At 43.9% G+C, this 20,582-nt stretch overlaps 1 protein-coding gene and 1 pseudogene across 3 annotated transcripts in view; both read right to left on the bottom strand.

The window, feature by feature from the left end:
• BRWD1 (bromodomain and WD repeat domain containing 1) overlaps positions 1–18,071 on the bottom strand; it is a 118,342-nt gene extending 100,271 nt beyond the window's left edge. For both annotated transcript variants that reach the window (XM_080804295.1, XM_080804294.1), the window contains exons 1-4: positions 17,885–18,071; positions 17,718–17,776; positions 17,542–17,571; positions 17,291–17,350 (exon numbers count right to left, since the gene is read on the bottom strand). In XM_080804295.1, coding sequence (XP_080660421.1) covers positions 17,291–17,350; positions 17,542–17,571; positions 17,718–17,776; positions 17,885–17,933 — 198 coding nt within the window. In that variant the 5' untranslated portion in view covers positions 17,934–18,071. The remainder of the gene's footprint in view (positions 1–17,290; positions 17,351–17,541; positions 17,572–17,717; positions 17,777–17,884) is intronic.
• Positions 4,426–5,035, bottom strand: LOC308343278 (large ribosomal subunit protein uL6-like; annotated as a pseudogene). The gene has a single exon. The product of its transcript is annotated as a large ribosomal subunit protein uL6-like (transcript).
• Positions 18,072–20,582: the final 2,511 nt, after the last annotated feature.

Raw genomic sequence — 20,582 nt, 5'->3', positions numbered from 1 at the left:
AATAGAAAAGGTACAGACAGAAAATTTTAAACAGAGTGCTTCCAAGTGCTAGACATGGTCTTATTTTATCTCTTAAATGATCGAGAAAGGGAACTTTCTAGATTATACTCGCTGCCTGAGTTGAAACAGCAATAAAACGGTTCATTAAAGTAATAGGAGGTTTCGACATAGGCATGTGTACTTAGATGAAGTCCGGGTGTTGTAGGAACATGGATTCCATGCAACGGCTGTAATCCCATAAAGAAAATTAGATTCACTGCATTTCTGAGGATTCCAGCATAATCATCAAAGATGGAGGGCGAGGAGGTTTGTTAACCTATTTTTGTATAAAACAAGGTATTTCTGGAAAGTATGGTGGTTCTGGTCCTAATACAAACAACAAAAATGAACGGAAAATGGTTGTGAGTGTGAGCCTCACACTGGGTGCAGAGGCTGCTTAAAGAGAAAATCTCAAAACACAAAAACAAGGGGCACCTCGGCATCTCAGTCAGTTAAGCATTAACTGACTCCTGCCGTCGGCTCAGGTCAGGATCTCAGCCTGGTGAGCTCCAGCCTCACGCTGGGCTCCACACTCAGCATGAAGTCGGCTTGAGATTTTTTTCCGTCTCCCTCTGGCCCTCCCCCTGCTTGTGTGCACATGTACTCTCACTCTCAAATTATGTTTTTAAAAAAGAAAATGGTTCTTGGGGCGCCTGGGTGGCTCAGTGGGTTGGGGCCTCTGCCTTCGGCTCGGGTCGTGGTCCCGGGGTCCTGGGATCAAGCCCCGAGTCGGGTTCTCTGCTTGGCGGGGAGCCTGCTTCCCTTCCTCTCTCTCTGCCTGCCTCTCTGCCTACTTGTGATCTCTCTGTCAAATAAATAAATAAATAATCTTTAAAAATTAAAAAAAAAGAAAAAAGAAAATGGTTCTTGATTATTAAAACTTAGTATCATAATGACCAACGATAAATAATGTTCCATCACTATTTTCAAGTCCTCCACAGGCTGGTAATAGTCTCTACCAGTGACTTCAATGAGTAGGGCAGTTTCACAACGTTCTCTGAACTAAGTTCCTTCCAAGATCAAGTATTTCTTGTAGCCACAGTCAGTCTCATCTTATTTTTGTAGCCAGTCAGTCTCAAAGAGTTCATAAGCCATAATCCTAGGATCACTGTGTTACTGTTACTATCACCAAATAAACTGTGAGCACGAGCCTCTTCAAGCCCAGGGCAGCAGCTATAAAGTGGAAGCAGAGTCTAGACAACAGGTTGAATTGGATAGTTATGGGAGAAAGTAGCTTTTTCTGTTAAGTTTGGGATACTATAATCAGGTCTAGAATGAATGTTTAGTATCTTTAATATGTGCATAATCTAACCTTTAGCTTCCCCTCCATTAAACTACATCTAGAAACCTTACAAGGAAAAACATAAGTGAACTACCACATCACATCACAACTCCTACATAATGGGCACACAGTACCACAATGAAACAAGACGTGACAACAGTGTCTTTGATACAGAATAAAAAACTGGATGCCTTCCGTAAGTAATTCTCCTCAGCCTCAGCTGCCACGAAGTTCTTGGCCTCTTTTCTAAGCTTTAAAAAGAAATGCAAGTTTAATAGTCAATGGCAAGATAAATATTACTATAGATGTAAGAGGGGAAAAGAGCTTAACCCTTAGTTTATACAAAAGGACATAGGCAGAGAAGTCGTCTAGTGTTGGCACGAAGATCCTTCACTCAAAAGCACTGATTTTAATTCAGGAAAGACAACTAGTTTTAGCTTCCTGGAGGAGACCGGCTTTGCTCACCCTATAGCCACTATCTCCCCCACTCGGACAGGATGCTCCTTTTGCAACCAGGAATCCATGTGATGTATTCCTGCTGAAAGAAATGGAGAAGAAGCTTTCTGGGGCAAGGGAATGTTCCTGAAAAATTCTCCTCCCTAATAAAAAAAAAAACCCTTCCCTCCCAGCATTTCTAGGATAGCAACCCCTGACCCAGAAAGTCTCTTCTCCTAATAAAAGAACCCTTTCCTCCCATCATTTCTAGGATATGACAGCAACCGTAAGAGTTTGAGGAGAAAAAAGCCAAAACGTCAATGTGCCCAATCAAAAAGATAGAGACTAAGGCCTTAATGACACCATTAAATCATTGTATCAATTCCCCTACAGACTTATAAGATCTCATTATAACTTTATTATTTAGGCCACTGCTTCTAAGCAAGCAAAGCATCCCATAAGCCTTCTATCATGTGCTACGCAATCACAACAATCCTACCAGCGCCGCCCACCAACCTGAAAATCTGAGGATAAGTCATCCACCAGCCATCCCATAAAGTGAGGCTTGCTGGAAAATGCTATTCATGCTTCAGCCAATACTAAACAAGGACATATCCTTAGTTAGTATTTCTGTATAACCTATTAATACCATTTCTTCTTCCCTTACTTAGCAAAACAGTGAGCCCTATTTCTAGCTTATAAACGCTTTTCCAAATTACAAATTATTCATAAAAAGAATATCTAAGATTTCTGATATTCTTGATAGGGAGCTCTGACTGACCATCACAATAGCAAGTAAGATCATCTGAAAGGAATAAAATACAAAAGGCAAACTAATCAGGGGCTTTATCCATAAATCAGCTGACTTCTGAAAAGACACCACTAAACTTGAGATTATTCTGTTGTAACATATGAAAATAATTGAACTTTCTAAGCAAAACCTAATTAAAATGAACCTGTGTGAAGACTAATCAAAGTCTGGGTTCTACATGGAACTTAATGAAGAGACAAATAATGCCCTAAAAAGTCAACCCTCTTTTTCTCTTATTTCACAAGATGTATTAAAGCAGAAGAGGCAGGACATTTCAAAATGTAGGAGTTTTAAACATGCTACAGACTACAGAAGATAAACCAGTGATGTGCCAGTCAAGTAACAATTTCAGCCACATGAACAAAGATCATAGTTTTCAATATTAGTGTCTTCTGGCCAGAATTACTTCATCAAGAAGTCTGCCATATTCCTAAAGACCAACAGAAATAAAACCTATTCATCTTAGCTAAGTCTTGAAACCAAATTCATGAAACTCAACATAAACAAAACGAGCTTACAGAGTCAAATAAAAGCCCTGCACTTAATGCGATTCTAGGTTCGGCTGCAGAATCCTGCAGTGTAGGAAACAATTCTTAATACAGTTAAGGCTCTATTCAGAATAGAAATATTGGTCCCCAAACGAGTAACAAGCCAGAAAGGATCCAGAGCTGCACAACTACTGGTTCAAATTATAGTTCAGAACCAATTCCTTCCTAACTGGCTGAAAGCAGAACACTGTGTATTTAAGGATCATCTTCTTTTTGAGCTAAAATCCTGAGCAAAGGGAATTTGATAAACCATTTTAATAAGAAATGTATTATAAATCCGATCACTAACATAGTATACAATGTTACAGGAATGGAGAAGAAAGTCTAGATGAAAGTCAGCAAAGGGTGCTTGGGTGGGTTAAGACGGTTAAGCATCTGCCTTCAGCTCAGGACATGATCCCAGGGTCCTGGGACTGAGCCCCACATCAGGCTCCGTGCTCAGCGGGGAGCCTATTTTTCCCGCTCCCTCTGCTACTGCTCTCCCGCATGTGCGCACGCTGCGCATGTGAACTCTCTCTCTCTGTCAAACAAATAAATAAAACCTTAAAAACAGAAAAGTCAGCAAGAATATAGTACATAATGATGACCACAGTCCCTGTAGAGAAAGGACAGAAGACTCAAATGGGACTTGCAAACTGACAGTTTGGAAAAAGCTAGATTCATACCTCACACCAACCATATGCTCAAATCAACTGAACATGAAGACATTACAAAGGAACTACAAATGAACTAGAAAAAATAACAATAAATAGATACATAATGCCACCTTTTATTAATCTTAATCTTTGGGTGCAGAAGTGTTTTAAGGACAACCCTAAAGACAAAATAAAGATTAACAGATGTAACCAAAGTAAAAACTCTTAAACCTCTGTAAAAAAAAAAAAATCTCCAAGAAAAGCTCCCAACAAAACTAAAAGCAGCCTGCAAGCTGGGACAGGGACCCACAACACATGGCTGACTAAAGGAACCTAGAGAGATGAAGAATTCTTACAAAATGGTAAGACAGAAGAAGGAAAGCAGGTAGGATGTAAAAAGGCAATTCAGAAAAGATAAATTATGAACAGCTGCAGAACAAACTTGCTTTAAAAAAAAGTCAAGCATGTTAACTGCTGGGTCACAATCCTTATGAAGGATTTTGTCTTCGTTTTTTTACTTCTACAATGGTTTAACTGCCAAATAGGAAGGATTACTGGTTTAAGAAAAAGCCCCATATCAGCACTTTTATTACATCTTTACATCTTTAAAATATCATAAATAAGGCTGAAAAATCATCTGGTATCTTCTGTTTCTGTAGCTAGACAACTTAAATCTTATTCATCAGCCTGCTCAACTGTTCCTTTTTCAGAAACACAGATACCATCCCAAAATGTTCTGATATCCTTGTTTTTACAGGCTGTGGCTTGCTCAATCACTTGCTGAATCAAAGCAACTGAGTTTGATATGAGGTCAATGTCCTTTCCTTCAAGAATTAACACATCTTCCTTGGCTTGAAATACAGAACAAGCAACACCTGGCCTTATCCAAACCCACAGATGGGTGTATTTTTCACTCAAGAAATTTCAGATTTCCACAAGAGAACAGTTCTCCTGAATAACAACACTGCCGGGGAAGGGAGCATACACGCACGTCATCTTGTAAAGGAAGCCCAGTGTAATAATGCCCTTGATCACTTCGTGTGCACAACCACAGACAGCACGGACAGTAGACAGCTCTGCTCTCATTCCCACCAGTCGTCAACTCGGAGCCTTTTTTTCTTCAAAGGAGACTGAGTTCTATATTGACGTTGACTGAAGTCTCTTCTCAGGGTTCCCCTGGGGCCCTTCATAGTAACACTGCGTCATTTAGAGTGATGTTGACATCTTCTGAAATGTCAACAGTCTGGTTGCTGACAACGGTCTTCATTCTTGCAGTAGATGTGGCAAAGAGCTATGCAGGTTTTAAGACTAATGGCAACCACTCTTTCCTCTGATCCTCTCATGGCTTCACTTCCTTCTTCATCCTTCAAGCCATATGTCACCCCATGGACAAAAGCTGTCCCTCCCCACCACCCTTCCCAATCCCTTTCACCTACGTGACTTTGTATTACAGTAACTTGCCTGCTACTTCTAGTTACCCCTAGAGTGTAAAGCCCCAGGAAACCAGGAGCTTTGTCCATCTCACCCACACTGGTCTCCCTGGAACCTTGAATACAATAGGCTTTCATTTACTGAATAAATGCTTCCTACATTCCTGAATGACTATCACACAAAGTGGGCTTGCTGCTGGGTCTACCCCTTGCGAACACTACCTCGCTGAGGTTACTCAGCGCTTCCAGTTTCACCTCAAACAAGAATTCATAATACAGACAAGGGAATAGGATTTCTAAAAGTAAATGGAATTATACAGTAAACCTCAACTTTTGAGCAGTACTTGGCAAAAAATGACTCAAACATTAACTACTGAGGGACGCCTGGCTGGCTCAGTCAGAAGAGCGTGGGACTCCAGGTCTCCCAGTCACGAGTTCGTGCCCCACCGTGGGTGTAGAGCTCATATTTATATATAAATAAACAAACTTAAAAAAAAAACCATTTTACTCAATGGTTAAGTTTCTAGAGATTTATGACAAGTGACAATTACAGAAGATGTAAATAAATGCACAGATCTTACTTTGGTATTCATAGAATCACTAGTAGAAAAAAAACCTAGAAACCAACCAAATGCCCAACAAACAAAAGGTTAGATAAAATTATCTAGAGAAATGGAAAGGAATTCTCAAAATATTATCTTTTTAAAGATCCTATTTTGGGGAGCGCCGGGATGGCTGAGTAGGTAAAGCATCTGTCTACGGCTCAGGTCATGATGCCAGGTCCCTGGATGGCGCGTCCCCTAGACCCCGTAGGGCCCGGCTCCCTGCTCAGTGAGGAAGGAGCCTGCTTCTCCCTCTCCTTCTGCCCCACCCCACCTCTTGCTCTCATGTGCTCTCAAAAAAAAAAAAAAAAAAAAAAAGACCCTATTTTTGTTAGAGTATACACATGAAAAAAAATGACCACCTCTCATTTTCATGGTTTTTCTATTTTTTCTTTGCTTTTTGCATTTTCTAAATATCCTACAATAAAAAGCAATTTTTATTTAATATTAGGACACTTTTGGTCAGATTACATAGAAAAGACTAATGAACAAATTACATCGATTTTCAGATACCCCCGCCCCAATAAAGACCACTACCAACACCAAGATCCTCCAACACTTTATATAAACATGGGCTAAATGTAGGATTTACACTGGGGCTCTACCACAAGGTCTTTCTCCAACAAGTTTCTCAATGTGGAATCCAGCCTGAAATATACAAATGGTAGTTTAACTAGCAGGTACTTGAGTAAGGGGGTAGTAGACTTCCTGACCCTCAGCAATGTGGTGAAAAGTACAAGCTAGCTCCACCTAACTAGTTATGGGACCCTGAACAAGATACTTTCTAGAACTTCAGATTTCACATTCACAAAAAGAATAGGTAATACTGCACACTTAAGGGGGTGGTGGGGGGCACGTGGGTGGCTCAGCCATTAAGTGGCTGGGCTCAGGTCATGATCCCAGGGTCCTGGGATCAAGCCCCGAATTAGGGCTACTTGCTCAGCAGGAAGCCTGCTTCTCCCTCTCCCACTCCCCCTGCTTGTGTTCCCTCTCTTGCTCTTCGCTATGTCTCTCTGTCAAATAAATAAATAAAATCTTAAAAAAAAAAAAAAGTGCAGGGGCGCCTGGGTGGCTCAGTGGGTTAAGCCTCTGCCTTCGGCTCAGGTCATGATCCCAGCGTCCTGGGATCGAGCCCCGCATGAGGCTCTCTGCTCAGCAGGGAGCCTGCTTCCTCCTCTCTCTCTGCCTGCCTCTCTGCCCACTTGTGATCTGTCTGTCAAATAAATAAATAAAATCTTAAAAAAAAAAAAGTGCACACTTACAATGTACAAGGTACACGTCTAAGTCTTTTAAGGTTTTGAGTAAATTAACTCTTCACTACCTTAATGATAACAGCTAACATGTACACGGTGATTTCTACCTGACACTGTTCTAAGACTTCACACACACAGACTAACTTCCTATATCCCCAAACTACTCATTTGCATTATACAGAAGAGAAAACATAGGCACGGGCATTAAATAACTTGCCCAGAAGCAAAGATCTAAAAAATGGCAAAGCTAAAAATAAGAACCCTGGCGGTCTAGTTCACAACTCTCCAGCATCTCTGGATCTCTGCAATCGGCTCTACTGCATCTTCATAAAAATGCCAAGTAACAAGATAATCAAGGAATGTCTGAAGAGGTTTAGAGCCAAAGTGGCTCCTAGAAGTTTTTAAAGCCAAATACATGCAGGCTGATTAAAATCAACACAGAGAATTTCTTCTAAGTAGTTAAGAGCCTCCCATTCAAATCTCATTCACCTACCCCATTACAGTAACAAGCAAAATCTCTGCCAAATCCTGAATACTGCACTCAGCATTCATCCTGTGCTGCTATGGTTATTACCTAACTGTAACACTAAAGTTTTGTGTTCAAAATGTCACTTTCACATTTCTACATAATCAAGGAAAGAGTGCCAATATCACTGAAAGATTCTACTTTGTACCTTCCTAATGAAATGGCCTAAGGAACTTAAAAAAAAGGGGGGGGATGTACAACTTTCATGTATCTCACAGCCATTCCAGTGCTGAACGCTGCTCTGACCTACAAATGAAGCACACGACTCAGAGAGATTTTAAGAAATCAAAGATCATAGAAAAAAATCATTTGATAACCAAACTGGTGATGACTGGTTCTCAACAGGAAAACATACTAAGCATTAAGCCACCCACATTAATTCTTTCAATGAACAGAGAGAGCCGACTATGTGCCAGGAAGCACAACTGAAGTGTACCCACAGAGGAGTGCAGACAGTTACATGTCCCACATGATTCCGTTAAGTTGAAACTAGTCATTTATTTCAACTATTAAAAGGAGAGAGTACATGAGGCTAGCACTCTCACTTTAACAATGAGAACAGGTCGGTCTAGCTTGAAAATAATTTTTAAACCCATCACAGAGCTGAGAAAACAAGCTGACATCAACTACACCCCAGAAACTGGTGAGCCTTTCTGTGACCAGAAAGATTCACAGCTGCTTTCACCCCTAGCAGGGAGGCAGGAAAAACTGACCACAGATGAGAACAAGGAAAAACCTGCCAAGCTTTTAAACTTCACAGTCACCTGTGGGCTGGCATGTCTGCTGCCTGATGAGAATGCCGATGGCCCTAATGAGGGCGTGTCGACACCACCCCAATTCTCCCCACGGGCCTTCACCAACTGCACAGGCCCCAAAATGGGATGCAGAGCAGCTGGGGAAGACTCAGTCCACTACAAGGGCACTCCAGAGGCCCGCTGAAGGCTCGGGGTAGGAAAACAGAATAGAAAGCCAAGGAGAGCAAAGAGATCTCGGCAACCAAAAAGCTGACAACTGGGCTAGAAAACAGAGCAAGCTCTTTCAAGGTTTGGGGAAGCTGGCAGCTGGGCTATAAAAAAATAGGCTTCTCAGGGGAGTTCCAACCCTGTGTTGAGGTCCATGCTGAATGCAAAGCCCACTTACAAAAAGAGCTAGAGGGCTCACTCGCTTGCTAAGGAATCTCACCGGGGCCCAAACCCCTAACTCTGCTGGAAGATAAAGTACTGATCCAGTCCTTAAGCTACGTGAAGCTAGGGATGAAGCAAATCAACTACGGCTCAACAGAACCCAGAGACCACCAGACAGAACACAAATTAGATGCACCCAGCTCCTCACATTAAGAACGTGAGAGAAAAAGGGTGCGTCCTTTACTGGGGCTAACTATATCACCTCAGCCTCTACTCTTTAATACAGACCGGCCCAGCATACTTCAAAAGATGATGGGATACACAAAGCCAAATGCGACCCATGATCAAGAGAGGCAGTAGTCAACAGTGGACCCAGACAAGGCCCAGAGGTTGAAAATGTTCAGCCATGGGCGCCTGGGTGGCTCAGTGGGTTAAGCTGCTGCCTTCGGCTCAGGTCATGATCTCAGGGTCCTGGGATCGAGTCCCACATCGGGCTCTCTGCTCGGCGGGGAGCCTGCTTCCCTCCCTCTCTCTGCCTGCCTCTCTGCCTACTTGTGATCTGTCAAATAAATAAATAAAAATCTTAAAAAAAAAAAGAAAAAAAGAAAATGTTCAGCCATTATCTCTTCAAAATATTACTTCTGTCCCATTCTTCCATTCTTTCCATTTAGGATTTTAATTACACATTAGACAATTTGATATCCCACAGATTCAAGAGGCTTGAACAACCTCAAGCAGAGTAAATGCAAAGAAATCTATTCATTTAGGTGCATGTAGTAGGCAACTTCTGATGTGGCCTCCAATGATCCCCACCTACTGGTACTGACAACCTGGTGAAATCCCAAATCCTTCCCCCTGAGTAAGTTACTTCTAACCAACAGAATACACTCAACACTGAGGGGATACCACGTCCATTATTAGATTACAAAAGACTGATTTCTGTCTTACTAGCAGACTATTATTCCCTAGTCAGCCTTCAGCTTTTGATGATGCCAGCTGCCTTATTGGACAGACAACTGGCAATGAACTTAGGGCAGCCAACAGACAACTCGAACCGAGACTCCTCAGTTCCACAACCTGAAAACTAAATCTAGCCAAAAACCTGGTAACACTGCAAACAGACCTTTCTAAGTCAAGTCGTCAGCTGAAACATCAGACCTGGCCAACACCTGGACTGCAACCTTGCTATCAGCTCAGCTGCACCTGAACTTCTAGTTTACAGAAACTCTGGAATAATAAAAAACCTGCATTGTTTGAACCACTAAGTTTTGGGGTAACCTGTCGTGCAGGAACAGATAACAACTATAACACATCACAGTAAAACTGCTCAACATCAAAAACAAAATGAAAATCTTAAAAAGCCGTCAGAAAAAAAGCATCATCTTCAAAGGAGAAACAGTAAGACTGCCAAATTTTTCAATATTAATGTACTGAAAGGAAAGGGGAAAAAAAGAAAAAAAGCACCAACCGGAATTTCACCTTTAAAACAACTTCTAAAAACAAAGACAAAACAAAAATGTTTCAAACCAAAAAAAATAAACAAGAAAAAGGAAAACCAAAGCCATTGCCAACAAAACCTCATTAAAAGAAATAGCAGAGTAAGTTGTCCAGACTGAAGAAAAATAATCACAGATAAGATACATGGGAAGATAGGAAGGAACTGAAAATACCAAAAAAAGATAGACAGTGGGTAAGCAAATGAGTATTCACTTTATTTTCTTTTTTAAGATTTTATTTATTTACTTGACAGAGAGAGACACAGTGAGACAGGGAACACAAGCAGGGGGAGTGGGAGAAGCAGGCCTCCCACCAAGCAGGGAGACCAATGTGGGGCTCGATCCAAGGACCCTGGGACTCTAACCTGAGCCAAAGGCAGACATTTAACAACTGAGCAACCCAGGTGACCCAAGTATTCACTTTAAAACAACAGCAGTAACATTTGGAAAAATTTATAACATATGTAAAAGTAAAATATGATAATAGCCCAAAGGACAGGAAGGTAAGAATAAAGTTTTCATTTATTTGGGAAGCAGTAAAGTAACTAACGTAAATGGTCAACACATGTTGTAACTTCCAAGGTAACCACTAATAATAAAAGGATATAATACCTAAAAAGAAAGAACAGTATAAAAATTAATCCAAAATAGAAGAAAAATAAAGAGATGGGAACATATATAAAAGATACCCAGTAGACTTAACACAATTTTAAGTATTTATATTACTTAAAGACTCCAAGTAGGAGACTGAATAATAAAACTACATGCTGTTCACAGGAGACATATTTAGAAAATGAGTACATGGAAAAATCTTTGCTTTACTACAAGTAAAAGGACAGAAAAAGATGCACTATGCCATCAGTAACAGAGAGAAAACAGGACTGGCTGTACTAAGGCCAAGTCAGACTTTGAGGTGAGAAGTTATGAGAGAACATTTCCTAATTTTTAAAAAAAGGTCAAATTCTGGAAAAGGCAAAACTATGGAAACAGTAAAAAGATCAGTGGCTAGGAGGGAGGGAAGGACAATCAGGCAGAGCACAGGCATTTTAGGGCAGTGTCTATATGATACTGCATTAGTGGGTATGTGTCATTTGTCTAAACCCACAAAACACACAACACCAACAGTACGCACTGTAAATATAAGAGAACTCTAATGTAAACTATGGACTTGGGTGATTATGGTGGGTCAATACAGGTTCATCCACCGCAGCAGATGTACCATTCTGGGGGATGCGGAAAATGAGGGAGGCTGTGCACTTAAAGGGGACAAGGGAAGATGGGAAATCTCTATCATCTGCTCAATTTTGCTATGAACCTAAAACTGAAAAGTTATCTTGCCAAATGGCAAAAATCTGCAACGAATTACACAATGTGAAAGGAAAAAAATTCATGACTTTTGTCCCATGCAAATAACTGTTGTGATTAGGAGAGCCTCTGAAAACAAAGTAATTAATAACTATCCTCTTTCAAAGCAGTACAGCTGGGGTGCCTGGCAAGCTCTCGGTAGAGCATGCTCTTGATCTCAGGATACTGAATTAAAGCCCTACGCTTCGTGGAGAGCTTACGTAAATAAAATAGCACAGTCAAGGCTAAGTGACTCCATTATCATTATTCAGCACCTAGCTAGAGGATACCACTAGAGTTCCCCATCCCACAATGTGTTCATCCATAAATGGGTAAATACCAGGTATCATTCATTCAGACCTAAGAGCCAACAGAGACTGTATTTTGTTACCTCATTTAGACCCTACAAATATAAATGAAGCAAAGGGGAAGTCTACCCAATTAGGACTTTTCATCCTACCAACGTTGCTACTTGTAAGTGCTGATCATTACTGTGTGCCAGGCATTGTAAGCCATTTTTTTCCCATGTTTACAACAATGCTTTGATAAAATTACTATTATCTCTGGGGTGCCTGGGTGACCCAGTTGGTTAAACATCTGCCTTCAGAACAGGTCATGATCTCCTGGTCCTGGGATCAAGCCCAGCGTTGAGCTCCCGGGTCACTGGGGAGTTTGCTTTTCCCTCTCCCCCTGCTCAGGTTCTGTACCTCTGTCGAAGAAATAAATAAAATCTGAAAAAATAAATTACTGTTATCTTTGTCACAAAGATCAAGAAACTCAGGTAGATGGGGCGCCTGGGTGGCTGAGTCATTAAGCGTCTGCCTTTGGCTTGAGTCAGGATCCCAGGGTCCTGGATTGAGCCCCACATCGGGCTCCCTGCTTGGCAGGAGGCCTGCTTCTCTCTCCCCCACTCCCCCAGCTTGTGTTCCCTCTCTTGCTGTCTGTCTCTGTCAAACAAATAAATAAATTAAAAAAAAAAAAAGAAAGAAAGAAAGAAACTCAGAGATTAGAACATCTAGAAAGCAGCACAAATCAGGATTACAGCCCAGATACCTGGCACAAAAATCCAAGTTTCTAATTTCTATACCACTGTATTGCTGGACTGTAACTTGTCATCATACTGCCATGATCATTAAGGGGTCCCAAATTATCAATGAAATGCCTATAGAACAATAGATCTCTATAGTCAACTACAAAGGAAATGCAGAATTCAGACAGAAAGAGATTAGCTGTGTCAGTATCCTACAATTAAAATAGTGGAGTCAGCTGCAATACAATTATCCAATACAAAGTTGTTTTTGCTTGAAATGGGTAAATAAGTAGACTTGCTACAAAAAAGGCTCAACTGGGGCGCCTGGGTGGCTCAGTGGGTTAAGCCGCTGCCTTCGGCTCAGGTCATGATCTCAGCGTCCTGGGATCGAGTCCCGCATCGGGCTCTCTGCTCAGCAGGGAGCCTGCTTCCCTCTCTCTCTCTCTGCCTGCCTCTCTATCTACTTGTGATCTCTCTCTGTCAAATAAATAAATAAAATCTTTAAAAAAATAAAAAATAAAAAAAAAAAAAAAAAGGCTCAACTGAACCCTCAAGTAAAGTCTAACAGTGCACTCAAATTCTAAGTCTTGGTTTATAATCTACCGTAACTAGATTCCTTAATCCAGCAGGGAGCTCACAACAGTAATACTGCTCTCCCCCTTGGTTTGGGCAGTTAATTCATAACTGAGGGAGATGGACAAATAAGACACAAGAAATAGAAAAATGCACTGATACATTTGTGCAAATTAGTTATTCTGATGCAGTAAGAGGTTTTGTAATGACTAAACTATTACTAATATTTGGCAGAGTAAAAAGAATAATTATAATAAATTCAAAATATATTTACAAGTGTTAACTTTTAGGGGCACCTGGATGGCTCAGCCATTAAGTGTCTGCCTTTGGCTCAGGTCATGATCCCAGGATCCTGGGATCTGAGCCCCACATCAGGCTCCCTGCTCAGCAGGAAGCCCGCTTCTCCCTCTCACAATTCCCTTGCTTGTGTTCCCTCTCTCACTGTGTCTCTCGCTGTCAACTAAATAAATAAAATCTTTAAAAAAAAAAAAGTTAACTTTTAGAAATATTACACTTAGATATGACGAAGTTTGCAATCTTGTGGTGGCTGAAATAATCATCTATTTGTAGCACAGTATGAAATACTCAAGGAAATTTAATTAAGACAATTAAGTGATGTTAAATACCTTAAGATTAAATTCTTATTGCAAATTAAGTCAATAAAAAATAAAATATACTTGTTTCTAGAAATAATACTGAATCTACAAAATTTGTAACAATTTAAAGATTTAAGAAAAATGACTACTTACAACTCTAATAAACTTTTTTTTTTAAGAAAACTTTTTATTTCTATATAAATAACTTTAAGTCTTTTCCTTAAAGGCCCACTAAACATTTAAAAGAAAAAGCATAATGACAATAAATTCTCTAACAATGGGCTCTAATGTAAGGATTTTCTGATTTCATTTACTGGTTAAGGAAGACAGTGGCCTACAATGGCATGTTACTCAATTACTAAGTCTATGCAATTGCGTTTGCCTTATTTAAACATGCTCCTCCTTTACAAATTAGGTCCTTCCTCACTCCTGTGCCCCATTCTACAGTTGCATTTCCTTCTTCCTCTTTCATGTCCACCACCAATAAATAACGAACACCCCAATTACATTTTACAAATTCACAGGCCCAACTGCTAACGCAGATAAGTAGTCTCAATTCTTTCAAGAAATATCAAAAATACTCTTGTTTCCAAAATACATGTTGGGAGTGACAACATGGTCCAAGTCTAGGATAAACTGTAACTTTGGAAGCAGTGACACTGCAATTACCTGTAAGGTTTCAAAAACTAACAATGTCCACTCCCGACACAAAAATTCTGATTTAACTGGTGTGAGACATGGCCTGAGTATCCAGATTTTATAAAGCTCCCCAGATGGCTCTGATCCAAGAATAAGGACTACTGGAAAAAAAAGGAATAAATTTAACAACACAAGGAAACAAACACCACAAGGGAACTATCAGACAAAACCCAAAACTGAAACATTTTACAGACTGACCAACTCAAGTGTCTTCAGAAAATCAATGATACAGGAGAAAAAAATTATTAAAGATAAAGGGATGGTGGGGCGCCTGGGTGGCTCAGTGGGTTAAAGCCTCTGCCTTCAGCTCAGGTCATGATCTCTGGGTCCTGGGATCGAGCCCCACATCGGGCTCTCTGCTCGGCGGGGAGCCTGCTTCCCCCTCTCTGCCTGCCTCTCTGCATACTTATGATCTGTCAAACAAATAAAATCTTAAAAAAAGAGAGATGGAAAATAATTTCAGTACAACACATGGACCTTGCCTGAAGCCCACTTCGAACTAAATATAAAAAAGAAATCCAAGCAACAAGAGAAGAAACAAATTCAGCTTAGATACATAAATAAACCTACATATATATCACCAAAGATTAATATTATTCTTTGGTTTTCAAGTGTGACACTGGCACTGTGGTGGTCTATGTAAACAGTCTTTCAGTTTTTACGAGATACACTTGGAAGAATTGAGAGAGAACACATAATATCTAGATTTACTTTAAAATACTTCAGCATAATAACCAATAAAATAAAGGAATGTCTGGAATTTGCTTTAAGACAATACAGCCTAGGGGTGCCTGGGCGGCTCAGTGAGTTAAAGCCTCTGCCTTCGGCTCAGGTCATGATCCCAGGGTCCTGGGATGGAGCCCAGCATCAGGCTCTCTACTCAACTGGGAGCCTGCTTCCTCCTCTCTCTCTGCCTGCTTCTCTGCCTACTTGTGATCTCTGTCAAATAAATAAATAAAATCTTTAAAAACAAACAAACAAACAATACAGCCTGAGGGAGGGAGCTAACAGATGCAACATTGTTTGCTACTCACTCAGGCTGATAAGGAGTACCTAGTGGATGGTTCGTTACTCTTTATTTTTCTATGTTTGAAGATTTCCACTGGTAATTTATTAAAAAAAAGAAATACTTCAAACAGCAGCCAAAATACAGGTAATAAATCGGCAACGGGGTTCATTACATTATTATTTGAGTATATCTGAAATACTGCTTAATTTTTTAAAAAAGCAGAGTTAGTTTGGAGAACTAGAAGCTACTCATATACTCAGACAAAAGAATAACTCTACTATATACAAGAAGCTCATCTTCTGTCACTTAGTTCTAGGAGAGGGTAGAGGCGGGGAAGGCAAAGGACAAAGAAGATATCCACCATACTCAACAAGGCAGGTGATGAGACCACCTGGCTCACAGCCACACCGCAGGAATGTATCAGAGAGATCTGGGGTAACTTTATGCAGAATTTTAAGTAGGATTTTAAGCAATTCTAACAGAAAAGCCAAAAAGGTAGTATTTTAAAATAAGTTTTCCAGTAGTTAGACCACTTCAAAATTTGCCTAATTATCTGCTCCACAGCACAACTGCACCGTCAATAATGCTCTTCTGCTTCCCTGATAACACTGTTTTCTCTCACCAGGTGTAAAATAGTTCTTCAAAACGTTTCCTAGACTTAAGTATTCAAAATAACAAATTCAATTCTGCTATGATGCAGAATTTTTAGAACTCACTTTCTTGGAAATACTATTCACTTTTAAGTGTTTGCTTCAAAAAACCACTACATCAATAAATATTAAAATTGATGACTGAAACAGAATCCTTTCTCCAGACTTTCTCAATAGTACTTAAGCGTTCATATACAAATGAAAAATCCCCTTGTTTATTTTTTGTCCTTTCGTTTAATCCAAGAACAGTGATCATATTCTACTACCAAATCCTATTACAGGTATTAGAACTGCGGTAAAAAATCACATAGGGGTTGTTTTGCTCATACGAGATGCTGATACAGCCTGGCAACTCAAGAAATCCTTTCTCCTAACACACGAGTTGGCAAAAATATTTTCCTAATGAATGTTTTATGTCATAGGGCAATCCAGTGCACAAGACCGAATTCTAGAACTGTGAGAGCAACTCAAGAGTTGACAAGGGGCGATGAAAAGTGTACTCTACGCTAATGGTGCTCTGACCGGAGAAACGCAAGAGCTGGGGCCAACGCTAAGCTTCGTACAGCAAGGTCAACACAAAAATTCATCAAAGTAAGTTTTCTAAAGCATTCAACAAGTATTGTACAGTTTAGAGAGGCAAAAGTACTGGAGAAGTGGCATACTGTCACAGCAGCAAGACTTTTATGACGCTGCAGAGGGGAAAGAAAAACACGCTAAAGAGAGGAACATTTCTCCACCTTTCAGAAACCAACGATTCTATTCCTAGGGAACAAGTGGTTAGAGGAGCTGGGCGGGGCAAAAGAGGGAAGACCAATCAGAGGTCGAGTTACAAGTCGGGTTCGAAAACAGAAGGATGAGAGCAGCTCGCTGAGTGGCTGGAGCCCCGCCCGCCCGCCCGCACGCGCCCCCCCCCGCCGGCACTCACCAAAGGCAGCAGCACCTGGGGACCCACCCCACCGCAAACCGCGGCGCAGGGTCGCCCCCACCTCCCGCCAGCCGCCAGCCGCCAGCCCGCCTCCCCCGGGCCGCTTCCTCCCAAAACAAACCCGGCCGCCCCAAAACAAAACAAAACCTGCCGAGGAGTCCCGCTCTCCCGGGGTCGCGCCCGAGCACAGCTCGGCCGCTTCGCCCCAAGAGCAGGAGCCCCGACCGGGGGGGCGGAGAGCGGGTGCTCGGAAACACGGGGATGGAAATGTCAAAAACCTCACCAATTCCTCGTAGCTCCTGTTGTGCTCGTTGCCCTCCCAGTCCAACCTCTTCGGCAGCAACTGCAAAGGCACGAGACGCACACGAGTGACCAACGCGCGGGGCCGGACGGGGGGGCGGGGGGCCGGGGGGCCGGGCAGGGGGCGGCGGGGTGGGCCGGGGTGGGGAGCTGGGCGAGCGGCCCCGGCAGGGTGGGGAGGGAGCACGAGGGGACGCGGCGGGGCGGGCGCGGCGGGCGCCACCAAGCACAGACCTGGTACTGCTCCAGCTCCTGCACCAGCACCTGCAGCCGACGAGACGCGCAGTTAGGGGGGCGGGGGGCACCCGGGTCCACCCGGCGCCCTCCACCCGCGACCCCAGGCGGCGGCGGGGCCGGGCCGGGACGCGGCCGCCGCCGCCGCCGCCGCCGCCCGCGGGGCCCGCACTCACCTGGGCGGCTCTCCGACACGGGCCGGCCGATAGGTACCGGGCGATGAGGAAGTACAGCTCTGCGGAAAGACGGGGAGTCGGGTCAAGAGCGGGCGCGGCGGCGGCGGGGAGGGGGCCGCGGCCGAGGCCGGGGGCGGCGCGGGGAGGGCGCGGACGGCGCGTCTTACCCGACTCGATGAGGGGCACCGGACGTCGGGCGGGCGAGGGCTCCGCCATGGCCGGGCGCGGGGCACGGGGCGGGAGCAGGCGAGCGAAGCGTGTAGGCCGCGCCGAGGCCTGAGCGGGCCGGCGTCCCTCTACCTCTGGCGCGCCGCCGCCGCCGCCATGCCGTGCGCGCCGCCACGCCGATGCCTCCGCGAAGTAGTCCCTCCGCGGGAGAGAAAGTAGTCCCCGCGCGGCGACCGCCCGGCGACCCCGTCCGACCGATGGTGGGGCCGCGACCAGAGCGGCTGGCTGCGCCTCTTTCTCCCCAGTGTCAGGGGCGCCGCGACGGGAACGTGGAGGGTGGGCGAAGGCCCGGGCCCGGGCAGGCGGCGGGTGGGGGCGGGGAGCGCGCGTGGCCGGAATCCCTGCGCGCGGTGAGGCGGCCCCCGGCCATTGTGAGGCGGCGGCGCGGCGGCCGGGCTCGCGGCGGGGCGGGCGCCGGGGCGGAGGTCGGGCGGCGCGCGGGGGCGGGGGCCTGCCGGGGGCGCGGCGGGGGTGGGGGACGGTCCCCGTGCCCCGGCCGGAGCGGAGCCGCTCCCCGCGGGGTCCGGGACGCGCAGCGTGTCTGGCGGGGTCGCCCGCTTCGGGCTCTCGGAAGGGACGCTTCTCGGACAGTCATCTGGGGCCGGTGTGCTTGCTCCCCCCCCCCCCGAAAGATCGGTCGCTTGGAGGACGCGAGACCCGTAAAACTGAGAGTCCACCACCCGCAGAGCGGAGAACGTCGGCCCGCGAAGCTTTCCCCGGGGAGGGGAGGACGGATGAGGGGAAGCCACAGGTTGGGGGGAGGCCAGAGGTCCGCGGACACGCCGCGTCCGCGTCTTGGGGGTACGGCAGACGTCCCCTGGGACGGGGGGATGAAAAAATAAGACCGACCCGCCGGCCTGGGAGAGCCCAGCAGTCCAGCAGCAGAAAGGGTTAAGGAAAATGCAGTAACCTCGCAGAGGATGTAAACCTCGCTAGTCAGGGAAAGCAGCCTGGAACCGACGATGACTTAGCCGGATGGGAAAAAGGGATGGGAGGAAGCGGGCAGTACAGACGGGCAGCTGCCCATTCGCAGGAAGAGAAGCAGGAAACTTGAGGGAACACACGAGGGGAACCGTGTGTAATTAGGATTCGTAGCTGGAGCGGTGGACAAGGACTTGGTTCTCTCTTAATTGCCGTGCTAGCTTCTGGCCTAACTGGGGTCGTCGCTCAGCGTGTCCAGAGCATCCTATTTTGAGCCCAAAAGAACAGCAGTGAGCAAAGCAAAAATCCCTACCCTCCATGGAGTATACACTGTCGTTCTAAGCCCTACTCTGTGTGATTAACCCCCACCGCCTGTGGAGGTTAAACGCAGTGGTTCAGCTCAGATTCAGGGGGCACTGACCCTGAGTCTTGTGCCACGATTAGATGGATCACTCAGCCTCTGAGCCTCAGTTTCCCCTCACCTGTAAACTGTAAATCATATTTGTGCTTGCTTCGTAGGGTTATGAGCGTTCACAACCCTGTGGGTTAATATGTGTTCCCAGCATCTATTAATAAGCACCACGTCAGTGCTAGTTTTTTGTAATTATTTACACCAGGTTTAAAAAAGTTCTTACATATGTCTGTGAATGAACAACCCAAACATGTTCAGACAACTGCATCAGTAATGTGTTCTTAAATCTGTTAATTCAGCAAACATTATCAAGTGGTGGAAACAAAAAAAGAAAGAATAAGCCACATCTTTGCCATCAAAAGACTTAAGGGTCTTTTAGGAGAAACAGATGTAAGCAGATAATGACAAAATACAGGGCAAAGAGAAGAGATCAATCTGCCTATGGGAGGGAGAGTCGTTGGAGAGGTTTGAGCCTTCCCAACTTTTGTCTGGAACGTGATTCCAAGCATCTAAACGACAAAGGGCCAAGACTTGAGTAACATTTCAAGTTTGAGGAACTCTAGTATGACTATTTGGGGTGACTTTGGAGGTATGGATGGGACCCACTAAGAAGTTAAAAGAAAAAAAGTTAAAATTGGGAGCAATCAAAAGGTTCTAAGCAAAGAAGGGACTTTTAATTTTAGGATTGATTTAAGAGTATTAGGACCAAGAAGCCAGAAAACTACTTAGATGACCATTTAAATAGAAAAGAAATGAAGATACATTAGGCCAACACATGTGAGGACAAAGACGCAGAGACGGGATCAGAAACGTGGAGTTAGGTCAGCAAGATAGGGTTGAAGTGGAATGACAAGAGTCACAAAAGTCACAAGTTTGGGGCTCAGTGGGTCAAGGTTGTGCCACCAACTAAGACAGGACAGACAGGCTGTAGCTCATTTCTTAAAATGGATACTTATTGGCACAACTTGATGATTTGAAGTTACAGTGCATATTTGTGGGGCACTATGATCTGATGCTAAAGATTACCCAAGTTAGCAAGTGATAAAGACATAAGGGAGGATTTAAACTTTCAAAGGTTGACCCAGGAGTTGCCTATTTCAGTTTGGATTTTTTGTTTATTTGTTTTTGAAAGATTTTCTCTTTAAGCAATCCCTATACCCAATGTGGGCCTCGAACTCAGAACACCAAGATCAAGAGTCCCATGATCCACCAACTGAGCCAGTTAGGGGGCCTAACGTATTTCACTTTGTCACAATATCATAAAAGCAGAAGATAGTTTCCGGAACATAAGAATTTATATCTCA

The sequence above is a fragment of the Martes martes genome (assembly GCF_963455335.1).
Source record: "Martes martes genome assembly, chromosome: 1".
NCBI classification, from domain to species: Eukaryota; Metazoa; Chordata; class Mammalia; order Carnivora; family Mustelidae; genus Martes; species Martes martes.
The sequence above is the reverse complement of the archived record's forward strand: the minus strand, read 5'-3'. Positions and strand labels throughout refer to the sequence as shown.